Genomic DNA, 16,493 nt, shown 5'->3' on the forward strand with positions numbered 1-16,493 from the left:
TAAGCATAAGGTCTTGGACTTTTCAGCTTAGGATGTACAGTGGGTCTGAAGCCAGAAGACTTTGCTCTCAAGATACTATGGACAGTTTCCTAAGCAGCCATCCCTGCCCACATCAAAGACAGACAGAACGATGGCTATTCATTCCGGCATTGCCAGTAATTGCCAATAGTCTGTTCCTGGCCCAGGGAGATAACTAACATATTTTCATTGAATGAATGAACTGGGCTCTCAAAAATGTTAAGGCACAGTTTTAATGATAATCTAGGCTTTCATTTTCTTCTCTGAAGAGGTGTTCAGGATTATTTTATTCAGTGAATTTCAACTTTATGTTCTTGCCAAAAACACAGGCACAGTATAGCCCAAAACAGCAGCTATTTCATTCCTGACATTTATGGATTTCATCAATAAGCTTTAGTAAAGACATATTCTCCTTTAACAAAGACTTTTAAATGCATAAAGTTGTTTCTTAGGGAATTAAAAGGAAAACTAGCAGAATTCTTACATTCAAATGGGGATTGTATACAGTCAGGAGTAGTCATTGTACTTCCCTTGTATAATACGATCTATTATTAGCTCAATTCCATAATTAGTAATTGGCAAGATGTTATTAATATACAATAACTAATGTAAAAATTAAAATAATCTATACCCAAGCAGTGCCTAATTAATGTACCTTCTTTTAATGGTTTTGGATGGCCATCTAAAAAAATCGATATACAGTCAATCATGCATAACATGAAATTGTGTTTATGATACGCCACTGAGCCACAGAGTAGGGTAAAGGGTCATTGATGAATGCATGGGATGATGATAAAGTCCAAAACAGAGGAAAGGAGGATGTAGGAGAAATAGTTATAAAAAAATATCAGGGGCTGGAGAAATAGTTCAGTGGTTAAGAGCACCAGCTGTTCTTCCAGAGACCCTGAATTCAATTCCCAGCATCCACATGGTGACTCACAACCATCTGTAACGGAACCTCATTCCCTCTTCTGGCAGGCAGGTGTACATGCAGATAGAGAACTATACATAAAATAAATAAATCTTATAAAAAGTAATATCAAGAACCTATAGATTACGGAACATCAAAATATTTCAATGTTGAAATTTAGTTTACAGCAATATTTCAACAAATTTGGGAGAGGATAGTACTTTAGTGACTATGGGCAAACTAGGTCAATCTGTGTCCACACCTAAAACTAAAGAGGTAACGGGTTGGGGTGTCAGATACAGTGATAAACTTACACTAACAAGCACTTCACATGGTATACACAGGTGAACTCACCACACTGCATACACTAACACAATTTTATTTACTAAATATACCTCAGTAAAGGCAGGCATTTTAATAAGTAAGTAGAGTGGTAAGTTAAGGCCTACTGAAAAAAGATGTGGGGGGTGGGTCAGAAGTCTCCACTGAAAGAGAAACAGGGTGTAGGAATGAAGTATGTCAAAGCAATCATGATGAGAAGAGTCAGAAATTAGGGGATAGGGCAGAATTCAGCTTTTCTTTTTATCTTTTTATTTTTTTGTAATGAACAGGTGAAGGAATAACTTAGATCTACTGTCAGTTCTCAAAGGCATTATTTTATCAGAAAAGATGAAAACTGAAATCATTTCCGTCTCTAATATGCAGAGACTTTACATATAGAAAGTGGCCAAATACAACCCTGCTTCTCCCCGAGTTATCTAGTGAGCATCTGTTTCTCTGTTCGAGTGACTGTGATTGACGGCTCATCACATGACAAGGAGGATTTTTTTTTTTTTTTTTACATTAAAGAGGTCTAACTTTGACATAAAAGTGAGAAAAAAAAACTTGGCCTTGGTTGTCATCAGCAACAAAGGAGCACTGTGCTTGCTCTGTTTCAGGCAATCCTAAGTAGAAAAAGAGGTCCTGGGAGAAAGGAGAAGAAAGAGGGAAGGAAAGGAAGCAGACACTACACGCATGAAAAATATTCTCACTTGAGGAACACCTGACCATGTTCATATTTGAGGAAAAAAGGGTTTGTTGTCTTCAAAAGAAAGTGAATGCTTGATGTTCATTGAAACAGGAAAAACAATGAGGATCTGGAATACTTTTCTGTATTTCTTAATGTTTAAAAGACAAATGGGAGACAAAACTCAAACGAAATTGACCCTTCTCCCTTGCATTTCCTTAGCTAAGGAAAGAAGTCTTAGTAAGACTGGCTTTCCTTAAAGGTTTCTCCCAACCTGGCTTTTTTTCTGAGCATCTAACATCTCTCTCATTAGTAGGTGCACCATATTCCAGGAGGTGCACATCAGTGACCCAGAGGTACCTACAGCTTAGCAAGTAAGAAGTCACTGGTCGGGCAGCCAGGAGAGATTCTCCATCCTGCATCTGAGTGGTGGAATTTAACGGTGCCTAAGCAACTTATCCGACAATATTTAATAGGGACTTAGGGTTCGGTAAACACAGGAACATTCAGAGTTTCTGACCTAAACCATATCTAAATTCTTAAATACACACACCATCTACCTATATCTTAATAAGAAGACATCTACACCAGCACTCTGGCCTGAGTCTTCTTTTAAGTAACCATTAATCTCATACATGGAAAAAAATTCTTTGGCTTACTTCTCAAACTTTTACCAAAAAGTGGTAGGCTTTATTTACTTACTTAAGATGCAGTTTCCTAGAAAATGAAAATGTAGCAGAGAAAGCTATACCCATAAATTCTAGAAATAAGAAACCCATTTTTGAAAGGAGTTGTATTTTAAAAAGATGTTTAGGGGAATCTTAGAGACTGGTGCTGTGGTTTAAGGACTAGCAAGTATTTCTTTCTGCACATGAAATCATTCACCGCTGTCTTTCATTTTGAAGAGAGATGTTACAGATTATTGGGTAGTCTCTCAGATTCATATTCTTTCTGACTTCCGCCTTCAGAGCGCTTCGTGCTAAACTGATAAAACATACAGATGGTGTATTTGAATGGTACATGATGAGATAAAGCTGGTGCCTCCACTTCTCTCTGCAGACGCTGCTGGGGTCGCTTTATCTTTCAACATCCATTTCCTGGACGCACTGATTTCAGAAAGAACCTTTAGAGGGCCAACTCTATCACGGATCTCGCTGTTAGGAATAGACACAGCCAGCACTACGTAAATGTATGTGTGCTAGGATCTCCTGTCAGACATTGTGTAAAGACATCCACGGATAATGTTTGCCAATCATCACATTTCTATGACATGGCTGCTATTATCAGGTGTGTATTTCATAAGAGCAGGAAAAACTCCAGGTTCTGTTTAACTTGCCCGTGTCCATAGACAGGAAGTAAGTGTTAAGATAAGATTAGAAGGCCGGTAGGCTATGTCCTGAGCTCAAGCCTTTACCATCAGCTCCCAGGTGAAACAATAAGGAAATAGCTCGAAAGGTATGTGTGAGCTCATGGATACAACCAAGTTCCTTGACAACTTGTGACTTCTCTGACTTAGGATCTCAGGGCACTTGAATTCCACATTTTATGGACAGTGTTCCTGAAGGATACGGCTGCTATCCCGCAATACTTGTGTATCTTGCTATGCCTTATTGTGTTGTGATTTAGCTAATGGAAGAAAGGAGTAAAGATACCTAAACTTCAGATTTAAAGAGATATACACATGTACGTACACAGTATGATTGAATTGCCAACACAGACTCATCATATATTTTCAATATAACGTGAAGGCTCCAGGAAAACAGAAACAACAGTAACATTTGTGGAATTGGACAGGCTGATTTGAGCTTGTCTTTCTCGGTGTGTATGTGCTTTCATTGGTTTGCACAGTGTGTGCAGGTGTGCATGTGTGTATGCACGTTAAGAGGCTAAAGGCAGATGCTGACCATCTTTCTCAGTTGTCTCCACGTTATTTTGGAGATAGGATCTTTCAATGAACCCAGAGCTCACTGACTTGGTCCTGAAGTTCTTCTAGTCTCTTAACATGTCTGTTCTGGGATTACAGGCTGAGGGTAAGTCTTTATGCTTGCTTAGCAAATGCTTTACCTCCTAAACCATCACCTCAGCCCCTCGCTATCTTTCACAATGATATATAAATGCCATTTTCTTTGTTCCACCTGATTAACTCCACAAAGGTTAATGCTGTGCGATATGACTCTGTAAAACTAACCAGCACGGGATATGAGACTCAGGGAGGAATGGTAAGGAATGACATGGGTAGATATCACAACACAAGCAGAAAGTATTTTTTATAAAATTCTACTTGAGAATATCTTTCTTTAGAGTTCATATGCCACTTGAGAATACTCTTCCTTTTAGGGTTCAGCTTTAGAGACCAGAACAACAGACTCAACGTTTTAAATACTGAATATATGCCTCTGTTCCTTCAAACTATAAGAACCATGAAGTGTGTTATCTTCAATATAAAGTTATTGATCTTAGAATTGGACTTAGGAACATAGCCAAAGTCAACTTAGAAGATTTTCCAGTTACACTTTGGCATGCCTAATACTTTTACTAAAATGAACAGAATTTTGGATAAACACAAATGTCTCATACTTATCATTGGCCAGAAGTGGGGTTCTTTGAAAAATGTGGATAAATCACCATTTAGATAAATCCTCCCCCCCACTCTGCTATTATCTTTCAAATGGTGGGCTAATATTCTACAAAATTTGAAACTCTTTTGAAGTTTGACCTTTTTCTATACTAAACTAGAGACTTAAATTCCTCATTTCCCTAGAGGAACTCAGGGAAGTAATTTATGCAATTAAACTCTTACTTTCTACTTCTCCACAACCTTTTCCTGTAACAGGCAAAACACTACCTATATTCACTTTGAAGAATAAAGTAAGTGAGAGATTTGCCCCCAGGTAAATTTCTCTTTCTCCATCCCCTCCCCATGTTGTTCCATTAAAGCTAAATTCCTCTTAAAGGCCATTTGACTTCTCCAATTAATCCATTCCCTTAAAAATTACTTCCCACTGAGACATGAGAATACTCCCGTTTCTCTTTCAGTAGTTCTGAGTTTAGGAACTTGTTCCCTGGTCAGGATCTGTAGCTTGTATCAGAACTTACAAACTAATATTATAGCTCCTGGGAAAAATAGGAGACATAAAGTTTCCATCAGACCCCCAGACACTTCTCTACCCATCCCTCCACCAAACTGCAAACCTGTGAGCCCAAACACAGTTTAGTGTGCCTTCCTTGCCATTGCTTCAAAGATTTGTTTTGGGAAGACTTAACATTTTGAATTTCATAAAATACTTACGTCTCCTTTTAAGAGGTTAAAAAAAATGGGCTTAATAACAAAGTCATTCAGACTTTCAAAGATAAAAGTGCAAACATATCTTCATTATTTATCTAATGTCTTCATCAAAGCAGGAAAAAATTGTGGCTTTGGAAATATCTCCATATCAGAGTTTCCGTTAAGGTTTTTGGTTATGCCTTTTACTTAGTAACGTGTATTGTTAGCCTATGGAGTTCTTTAAAATACTCCTTTTTTCTTCTCAGTCTTCATAAGACAACTGTGATGTGACATAGTCTCATTCAGGGAAAAAGAGAATATGACAGATGTAAAAATGGCTGTTAGTCCAACCCTTTAGTGCAACGTCAGAGTCATCAAGAGCTTCCCATGTTCTTGATGGGACTCTTCAAAATTTTAAAACTCTGATATAATTTTATACTTCTATAGTCATTCAAGACACGTTGATATTTCATAGGCATTTTATAAATCAATAAAACAGAAACATAAAATAAGTTAAACAGCCCCAAATCACATAATCAAGGGACCAGGACACTTTATTCAACTCCAGGTTATACGTCTCCAGGGAACTATAACCATTGTGTGAGATGATTCAGCACACAAAAGCTCACGATGCCAGCTCTAACATCTTGGCTAGCAGACTGTACCTTTCCACCACTATCTCCCTTCTTCCTGAGTACAGAAGCCACCTAAAACTTCTGTTTTAGTTTCCATCACAAACTACAAGAACTTCTATCACAGTAAAAAGAATATCCTTACACTTCTCCACATAAAGTCAATCATTCACGAATAGCTTCTAAGCACAAACAGGCAAGCTAAGTGCAGTGGAGGGACTGGAGTTGTAGCTTTGTGGAGGTCCCTGGTCTCAGGGGAATTCTGGTGGCATTTCTCCACAGAAGTATAAATATTCATCAGTTTCCCTGCATTCTTAGTGAGTTGCAGTCATCATCACAAATACTCCACATTGGATGGAGTCCTCACAGCCGCCACAACACTGGCATAATTATCTCAGGAGAATACTGAAGTGCGAGTAAGTGAGGTCAATTGTCCCTCGGTTTTCCTAGGTCTTTGCTGTGCGTAAAAGAAAGAATATCATCAACACCTACATTTTAACTGCCCAGACCTCCCAAATGTCTATGTTAAGCCATTTTTCTTTGTCTTTCTAGAGATATCACAGAACAGCTGTGCGTTTAGGATTTAGCTAGCTAGTTCGGACATCCATGTCTGTCATACTAGAGATGTTTTTACATAGAATCTAGCACTTTGTTAGAGACGAGCCCCTGGGCCATCTGTTGTCAAAAGTGACTTGATCTTTGTGTTATTCTAGTACACCACTGTGAGGGAACTCTAAGCAGTCTTCCAGAGTGTGCAAGTCAGTTATTCCCGAGTAGCCTTCCTCGGGTTGTTAAGCATAGTTAGCCATGACCACGTGGAGTCAGACAACAGCAGTTTGACCAGCAATTATTATCCTACGCCGTAAGATTCCAGGAGGTTATAGGAAATGGCCATCAGCTGTGGCTTTGTATCACTATGTCATTTTGTACAAGTTCCTCGTTTTATTTCCTCTGTTTCTTTAACTTCTAAAAATCTATGTCCATTAATAATAATTTTAAAAAGTGAACAACTTCCTAATTTGTAGGCCATAGAGAAATCTAGTTGAGAAAGGCTACTGACTATCAAATCTTCAGGAAAAAAAAATCTTATCATTGCCGGAAACAGGTAGAGAAAATGGTAACCTTAGGGTGACAGCTAATATCACTATAAACTACACAAACACAACATATATACCCAGCATGCAAACTTAACCCCAGGACCATTCATGAGTAATAATTCACTGTGTCACTAGAGTAATTTCCAACATAAAAACAATTGCTCAGAATAGTTCTCATCCTGAACAGTGTCTTCTGATGCACAACCCTTTTAATATTTTACCAAGGAAGTAAGGGTTTTTTTTTTTTTTTGTCTACTTTAAGAGATCAGCTACCACATCTGTTGATCCAGTATACAGTTGGCATACATTGTAATAGCAGAGGCCACTTCAAACCTTGTATTCTTGTCTCTATTGTCCAACACAGATTGGAAACAGTGAGCACAAAAATACAATTTGGGGGGATGCCATGCAAAGACTCTAAAGAAAATTTGCCTCCAATCACTTTCTTACATTGCTTTCCTCTTTTCTGTTACAGCTCTAATACTCACTGATGCCCACAGCTGTTACAAGCTTGATTGCAAGTTCAGGAATTTCACATTGAATAAAAAACGGTTCTAGAATGTAGCGTCCAAAAGCCAGGGATATCACAGCCGTAGCTCCGGGGCTGAGAGAGAGAGAGAGAGAGAGAGAGAGAGAGAGAGAGAGAGAGAGAGAGAGAGAGTATTTAGGTTAACTACAGGAAACAATAAATAACATTTGTGCTGATCTTCAGATCTTAGTACTTAACATGTGGAACATATTACATATTTAACATGAAAGTCCATCATGTTTAGAGCTTCATATTTCATTAAGTTGCCATACACTCCAAATGCAATATTGACTATACTAGTAAGGACTAATTTTTTAAAATAATCTCTGTTGAAAATTAGTAGTTATAAATGTTTATGCCAACATGTGTCTAAATATTTAACATTGATTCTTAATTCTCTAGTAAAAAGAAATCTCGAAGCCAAGTGAGTATTCTTAACTTCTTAAGAATATTTATTTAGAGAGGACCACAAAATAAGAAAACAAAACCAGCCTGAGAAGATAGCAACCCAGACAATAAGTCATCCCATTTTAGTTCTTCAAAGGGAAAAAAAGGAAAATTCCATTTCATCTTAAATACGAGGGCATATTCTTGCCACACACAAGGAAATCCACAAAATTGCTTAACATCTCAAGCAAGAGTCCCTTTCAGCTTCTCTTCCTTCTTGTGGTTAACACCTAGGCCTGATCCCTGGATCACCAGAGACCAACCCATATTACCTGTCTCCAACACTGATCTCCTACCTCCAGTCAAAACCACAAACATTTTAACTTTTTCCTCTCCCCCAGAGACTCCTGCCTCCGAAGGGGATGTTTTGCTGTTCTCTATCATTTTTATAAAAGTCTTTGATTTCTAAACCTAAATCTGCTAGCATCACTTCAATATCCTTCAAACACATTCTGACCATGGTGAGGCCTTGCACACACAAGCTTCCCAGGAACAAGAACTGAATCACTTCTGCCCAGAGCCATTCCATATAGCTACATTTTGTACTTAGTATCTGGTTTTAGTCTTGGTCCAGGGAAGTGACTCCAACCTTCCCCTTGTCCAAGCTTCCTTTTACACAGCACCAAACCTGTCCCCTACACACTGTTTACCACAGTAGGGTTTTTATTCTAGTTAAGGTGATCCCCAGATTGAAACCCCATCCCGCTTGACTTTGAAATCTGTGGAAAAAAAACTGTGTTCCTCCCAATTGGAATTTTACCCCAGTGCAAGGATAAGCCCAGCATCTGTTACAGTAGAAACTCAATAGTGGTCAAATATCATGTGACTACATGACCTCAACTTCAAAGTCCCCATCTTGTTCTATTGGGTGACTTTGCTTGGATTATTTCTGACAATACCAACTTAATTTGAAAGTATAATTTTAATGGGGAGCATTTAGATATCATGGTTACTATCATGAAAAGAAATGGATTTATGTCCTAGGGTGTCATGTCCTTCATGGTATTTGCTACTTTGCTTGTTTGAAAGACTATCCTAGGGAACATAGATGTATTAAAAAGCTTCGAAGATCTACTTAGGTAACTTGGCTGTGCACATGCACGCACTCATGCTTACACACACACACACACACACACACACACACACACACACAGCTAGAACAGTTCTTTCAAAATTAAGGTGCATCTGGTTATCAGCAGTTAAGAAGCATGAATTGTGGCTCACTCCAATTTAGATCTCTTTATCTTGCTGTCTGCCATTCATCGGCAATTTGTGGAAACGATAAATTAACGAATGGGTTTCTTATCTGTCCATTGCAAATGGAGTGATCATGCTGTCATAGCAACACTGAATAATTACATACAGTTACGTCACAACTGCATGGATGCAGATGCAGTGAAGTTGAAGGACATCAGGCTGGGAAGCTCAACAGCTGACAGGGCAGCACTCCACTGACTTACTGTTCTTATTTCAATGCTGTGCCTGTTACATTCAAAACAACATCATCTTGGGTTTCCAGACACTTGTATAAGAAAGGATTACTATCTAGGATACACATGGCACTGACATAAATAGTTTGAAAGTCATAAAAGGTGTAAGACCTATTCTTACATCTTACATCCTTGAAATGCTTATAATTATAATAGGAAAATAGTAATGGGTCGCTTAAGGTCTTAAGACATTAAGAGATGAAAGAAATACTACAAACTAGGGATAAACCAGAAATTTATATATATATATATATATATATATATATATATATATTATATATGTGTGTGTATGTATATGTCATATATACATACAAAAATTAGCTTTGAAGAGTACATATGATTACGATGACAGAGAGAAGTACATCTCAGATAGAGAAATCTTAGGAAAGCAAAAAGAAAAAAATGTGCTTTTTATCATCATTTAACACTAGCAATTACTAAGCAACAAAGAACTGTTGTTCCCAATGAAGTGTGCACTACTCTGAAGTCTGCTATTAACACCATTACAATTGTTCCCGTTAGCAGACACTTAGAGCTCTTCCTTTGTCACTTCTGTTAGTGGCAGAATGAAAACTTAGCTGGGATTTTAGTACTCTGCGCCCTTTGTTTACAGGAGAGCAAGGTTCCCTAATGGTTTCTAATGAACTCTTTAATCACAAAGTGTAAGTCATATCCCTTAAAGCACAAAACACCTGTGACACGAGCTGCACATGCGACAACACAGGCTCCTCACAATATTGAGGGAAATTTGCTATTCAGAGTGACTTGGCGCTATTCTGTGCCAAGAGAATCAGGAAGGGGGACAGAGCCTTACGGCAGTACAATCAAACAACTTCTGCCACTGCACATCGCTGGTTTGTTTAATGTGAGGAAATGAATCACTCATGCTGTGTTAACTTGATTTTTCTTACTGTTTGTAAAGCATAAGACTTGATAATACACTAAGTTGTTTGGCACAGATAGTTCTTAGTCACAAAAGTAAAGTTAAATGTCCTGATGACATAATCAACAGTAAAAAGAAAAAAACCACTAACCCCTAGCATATTAAATCGTGTCTGGTCAATCCAACGTGTAGTTTATCAAAGTGAATTTTGAAGATTCCCCCCATCTCAGATGAATGCCTTTTCTGGAAAAAAACATATTTCTATACAATTTGGAGCTTAAAGAAAGCTTTTTTATGCCTTAGGGTCTGTATTTTTCAAACAAAGTCACGTGACACACATTTGTAATTAGTTAAAGCAGTCAAGATGATCCGGAAAAGTGATGAAACGAATAGGTTTGTTTTCCCTTAATTGTTTCCGTCTCCTTACCGTATTACCAGCAGTTCCACCCAGACTCGAACAAAAGCTAGCAAGGGACCAAAGACCTCCAGAATGTATGTGTAATGACCACCAGATTTCTTTATGCTCGTACCCAATTCAGCATAAGACAGGGCTCCTGTGAAAGGTGATAATAAAAAAGTACAAAGTTGACACAGCATCTAGTAGTCTTGTGATAGAACTGACAACGTCATTTAGGTTGTATGCACTCTGTGGCTACTTCCTTTGGTCAGAATGGCCTTCACAGGAATAGTCGTAATCTCCTAACTTAGACCCACCAAGGTCCTCTTTTAACTTCCTCACGCTTGAGACCTGCCTCATACTAATAGAAAGAAATGCCAAAGTTTGGAAGGATGGCTACTCAGTTAAGAGCACTGACTTCTCTTCCAGAAGTCCCAAACTCAATTCCCAGCATCTACGTGGGGACTTACAACTATCTGTATCTCCAGTTCGCGGGGATCCAAGGCCCTACTCTGGCTTCCTTGGGCACTAGGCATGCGCAGAAGCAAAACACCCATACACATAAAAGCCAAATGAAATGAACTGGAAAAAAATGTAAGGAAAGAAAATTTTGTTTGAAATGGTACCTACAAATATGACTCAGAATCTATGGTCAGAAACCAGAGGGCAGAGGGAAAAGAGAAGACAGGTGTCAATGATACTGACCTATTATTTGAATAACAACACCATCTCATACTAAGACAAGATCACTCTGACTGATCTCACTACGGTATTTAATAAATAATGTTTCTGTGGAAAATCAAAATATAGTTTATCTGTTCTTTGGGAAAGAAGAGGCTACTTGTTGTGTGAGACTTCAGTTAATTGATGCAATACGCTTTATCAACGAATCGAATCTTGACCCGGTTATTCTGTTCCTAGAAACAGTTATTCCGGATGTTTTCGAAATGTACACCCCGGCAGTTAAAAGGAGTGTTTTAAAAAAGAAATTCCACAATCTACAGTCATGTATGTGATGAAAATCAACTATAAACTAAGATGTGCTTAAAAATAACACTTGTATAAGATTGGGAAGGTTATATCTAAATTCCCCCAAACCCTAAATTTCACACCCTTTGAAGTGAAAACATGAATTTTCATGCTTATTCTGGATGTAAAGGTGGGAAAGTGAACCATAGATAGGACTGACTCTGATACAACAAACACACCACATGATATTATGTTACTTACCAACTGCTTCGTCGTTAATTAAAAAGGACATGAAAAATAAATCTTAATTTCATCCAAAAGTCAATCAATTAATCAACCAATCAGTCAAACACCAGTGTCTACATCCCTTAGTGTTCAAAGAAAACGGAGTTTCTGCCCAGGCACCTGAGGAGACTCCACATCTGGAAAGTATTGCGGGTCAGTGGTGTCTCCTACAGAATGCTCAAAACAAATATAACTTGGAAAACTAGAGAAAATGGAGTATGATTTTATCAGGGTCATCTGGAGAATTTGTTTTAAGAGTGAACAAATGAGAGAAGACACTAAGACCACACCTTAGACTCATCTTCTGAGACCGGACTCCATCCAAAAGAACAATCCAAGCAGTTGTACTGCTTTCCAATGCTCCAGGTACTAAAGTGATAAAGTTACAGATAGCTACTTAAATGCTTCATTAATTTAGACCTAAAGACAACTAGCAAACTTCCACTGGAAATAATGGTCACCATGTTGGTCGGTTGTCCAGAAAAGCAACCAATATAACCTTGTTATTGGAAAAACTCTTAAAGACCTTGGAATTTACTGTCAGGGAATCAATGCCCAGACCTCTGTATATTTTGCCCTAGGTTTAAATTGGGTTCTGGGGGAATGGAAATTTCTTTTATAGGTCTCAGGCTCCATAACTATGTGTCCAGATGAAAAGAAGTTCAAAGAGGGCTATAAAAGTCCATGTGTTGACCTCGGTGTTCAAAAAGTTATAAACCAAGCGCAGATGCTGCTCCTCTTCCAGAGGGGTAAGTTGCCCCCTTGAAAACATGGTGCATTCCAAACACTAGTCAGTGGGAACTGTCTGTCCCACACACAGCCCAGGCACCATCCTACACACTTGTCTGAACCTAGACAACATCATCCTACAAAGCTTCATTTTATAACTGATAAAATATCCCAAGTAATTTATTGAATAAACAGTTACTATCACCTACCACTGAAAGTTAAAAACAAGGTATCATATGCTGAACCATCTTAAGTTGGGGACCATCTAGGACCACATTCTTGACTTGAAAATGTCTAGACCCTTAAGTTCTAGAGCTTTAATAAAAGAAGAGTTTTCTCCTTATATCTTGCCTTGCTTCTTATTTGTGGAGACTCTGTGTCAAAAAGCTCCCAGTAATTTAAGCAGCAGTAATATGAGAGCACATCTCTGAAGTTGGCAGTCAACACCTACTCCAGGTTACATCACAACCCCTTAGTTCTGTAGTGTCTTGAGCTTCCACCAAAGATGGCGGACTTCTATATAAGCGTGTTTTCACCATACAAGTCAGTGTGCCTTTAACTAGCCCAGCATTCCAAGTACTTTATTTTGTTCACCTGAATAGGCATTGATTGTGTGTGAAAATCAAGTCACATGGTGGGAACTGCCTGAGTATAAGTATGCAAAGTTCAAGGAACTGGTTGTAGTTTTTCTGATTAAATATCGATTTATTCTAAATATATCACGTACTGTAAGACACTTGAAGCCTGAGGGTACACAGTCATTTAAGATCAACAATTGAGTTTCTCCTTGCTTATCTGAGCCTGCATATGTCAGGACCACTTTAATATTAATCATGATAAGGATTCTGTTCGAGTTTTTAATAACTGTATTACTCCAAAGAATGAAGAGAAGGGACAGCTGTCACCCAACATTTCATAAAGCACAATCTAGTCACATAAATGATGATACCAAGTTCTCCAGATTCCCAAAGCCATCTCTTCATAGCTCTTTCTATAGCAAGACTGCTTTCAAAATTATTTGAAATGCTTCCTTCCAAAAAACAGATATTTGTGTATTCTAGGTAAGAAACTTTCCCCAAAACAGTAATTTAAAATATCTCAAGACCTGAGCTGAAAGAATGAATGGAACAAGAGTTAACACTTGGTCCCAGAGGAACTTGGTTCCTAGTTAACAAAGTAACTTTCAAGTGTAGGCTACTTTGGCACCAAAGTGTTGCCCCACAGTATACATCAAATTTTACAATAATTGACCATTCACAGGTTTTTGTGACCTTTACAATGAACTTGGGGGAGTTTTATATTGATTTGTCCTCCTGATCAAGGAGTAATTATTTCCTCTGCAATATTAACCCTCAACCCACTCAGAGAATTTTGAAGAGAAAAAATTAATAAATACAGTAATACCAGCTCTAGTCAGACAAACTTCTTTGAATGGGCTGAGAAAGTATGTTTCCCCAGAGACCTAGTAAAATACAGATAAAGAAAACAGATCCAGGCAAGAAGGGAAGGCTGACACCCAAGTGAAGCTTGCCAACCAGTACTGAGAAATTTTCTATAAGGCAATTTAAAAAAGCATAGGAGAAAAAAGTTCGAGCCTTAGCCACTGTACCATTTATGGAGACAGGAGTCGCAGCAAATCCCTATCTTCCCATGGACTTTTGAAAGCATAATATTAGAAACGGACAAGCCCATGACTTAAAAATATTAAAAAGGCAAAGAGTGCCACCCGTTTGTTTAGCTAGTAAAAGGCCCGTGACACTGTTCTGAACATTCAGTTCTGCGTGTAAATAGGCCACGCCGGCTGCACCTCACAGGTGTTTCACCCAGCTGCCGGAACAAGGCACTACGCATGCTTCACGAAACCCAAGCCCTCTGCACGGAAGGCTTGCATCGTTTTCTGGGTCATCAAAGTTAGTTTTTTGCACTCAGCACACCAGAAAAACAAGTCAAAGAAGAGTCTGTCTCCTGTCTCTGGCAGGAAAGAGGAGGAATCCGAGAGGATTCAGTCTTGTGCCAACAGTGGACAGTGTGTTTGGGTAGTGCACATACCTGAACAACAACAACAACAATTCAAAATATTTCCTGTAGTATTTGCCCATTCATTTACTCCTCGGAAATATAACCCCTTCGCTTTCCCAGAGAGCCACACAGCCACACCCCCAGAGAAGAAGCGCACTCACCAAAAAGTGACAGTACTCCACAGGCAGACCAGAACACCAGTGACATGCCCACGCTGCCCGTGTTCTGGAGTATGCCCTTGGGGGAGATGAAGATGCCCGATCCGATGACGGTGCCGATGATGATGGAGACCCCCCTCAGCAAAGTGATCTTCTTTTTCAGAACCACCTTCTCATGCCCAGGTGGCTCTTGGTCCCCCACGGAGGGGAGCCTCCCGCTCACATTGCCCTGCAGGTAACCTCCTTTGGAGATGGTGGCCACAACTGGCTTTCTGACCATGGCAGTGTCACACCAGAGGAGGGGAGGGTGGTGGGGGATGAAAAAGAAAACAGAGGAAGAGAAACAAAACAAAACAAAAAAAACTTTCAACTTGAACTTGTTTCTCTAGAGGTGACAGATCACTGGTCGCTCTTGGCTTCCCCTTTGCTATCACGGAGGACTGGCTCTGCACTATTGTGTCCACAGGTGAGAACTCAGAGGTGTGTTTCAGCCCTCGCTGCTATATAATTACTCCTCGTACTCCTCGGAGCACCTGTGTGGCACCGGCTCCAGGGGCAGTCAGTTAGCTGCAGCCGCGGCTGCTGCCCTATCATTACACACCAGCTCAGCTTCCTCGTGGGCTCCTATTTATGCTACCGCCTGTCACACCAACTTACTGGGCTGCATGATGATGCAAATTCTCCAGGTTTGCATCAGCCACATGAGAAAGCTCCAGCTTGAGAAAGCGCCAACATTACTCAGCTTTTTTTTTTTTTTTTTTTTTTTTTTTTTTTTTTTTTAACAGTAGCCGTGTGTTGCTCAACCGACCCAAAGCATTTCCCAGAACAAAGCATACTCTTTAAAGAGGGGCTCAGCCAATCCAGAAGAAGTGAACTGGGAACTGAGACTAAACACTGTCCCGGTGACTTTTAAGCAGCTCTGCTCACAGAGAGAAAAGAAGTTGGAAAATGAAACAGAAAACAGTTACTTCATTTTAAGGAGTTGCTTCTTAACTTTAACGCGTGCATAAAAATGTTGTATTCACAGCTGTTTTGACAATAGAAAGTGCCTTAGGGCTGCTCTGTTTGCAACAGCAAAGTTTATACTTCATAATTTGTATTCTCCTTACTTCCCCGGGTGTTTCCTAGCAACACTGTCAAATCTAATATTTACAAAGCTAGAAAGTTTCTGCACACTAGAGCCGTGGCTATGAACAGCTCCGCATGAACAGACACAATTATTTCTTAAGACCTATAATACACTGGTGTTTAAGATCGCCATCTGAGTTTGAGAAGTTGAAAGATCAGAGTGACTACAGAAAATAATCTTTTTCTGATTCTTGTCAGCACAGCGTGATTTCCTGAACTCAGTAGAGGACTTCATTTACATGTTACTCCATCACATTAAAAAGACTCAACTTTGAATCTTAGGCAACACTTATAATTGCATGAAGGCACGCATAGAGCAAAAGCTTGAGAAGGGAGTCACATTATAATAGTTGGAGAAAGTAAGGAGATTACAGGGCATATTTTTTTTGGATCTATAAGCTACTCTGATTATAATTTAAAATGTAATAAAATCAACAAGTATTAAGTTTTAGTTAGCTCAAAGCCAGAAGTTTTCTGTGACTGTATCAGAGTGTACAGGTCCATTTCCTAAAGCTGAGAGAATGAGTTTTT

The 16,493-nt window shown here is 39.0% G+C and overlaps 1 protein-coding gene across 5 annotated transcripts in view; it reads right to left on the bottom strand.

Moving 5' to 3' along the window:
• Slc7a11 (solute carrier family 7 member 11) overlaps positions 1-15,540 on the bottom strand; it is a 135,649-nt gene extending 120,109 nt beyond the window's left edge. For 2 of the 5 annotated variants that reach the window (XM_039102260.2, XM_063281786.1), the window contains exons 1-3: positions 14,838-15,513; positions 10,705-10,831; positions 7,417-7,532 (exon numbers count right to left, since the gene is read on the bottom strand). In XM_039102260.2, the coding sequence (XP_038958188.1) occupies positions 7,417-7,532; positions 10,705-10,831; positions 14,838-15,114 (520 nt within the window). In that variant the 5' untranslated portion in view covers positions 15,115-15,513. Of the gene's footprint in view, positions 1-7,416; positions 7,533-10,704; positions 10,832-14,837 lie in introns of all 5 variants that reach the window. The other 3 variants (XM_039102258.2, XM_039102259.2, NM_001107673.3) reach the window with 2 other exon arrangements.
• Positions 15,541-16,493: the final 953 nt, after the last annotated feature.

Source organism: Rattus norvegicus, chromosome 2 (assembly GCF_036323735.1).
Source record: "Rattus norvegicus strain BN/NHsdMcwi chromosome 2, GRCr8, whole genome shotgun sequence".
Lineage (NCBI taxonomy): Eukaryota > Metazoa > Chordata > Mammalia > Rodentia > Muridae > Rattus > Rattus norvegicus.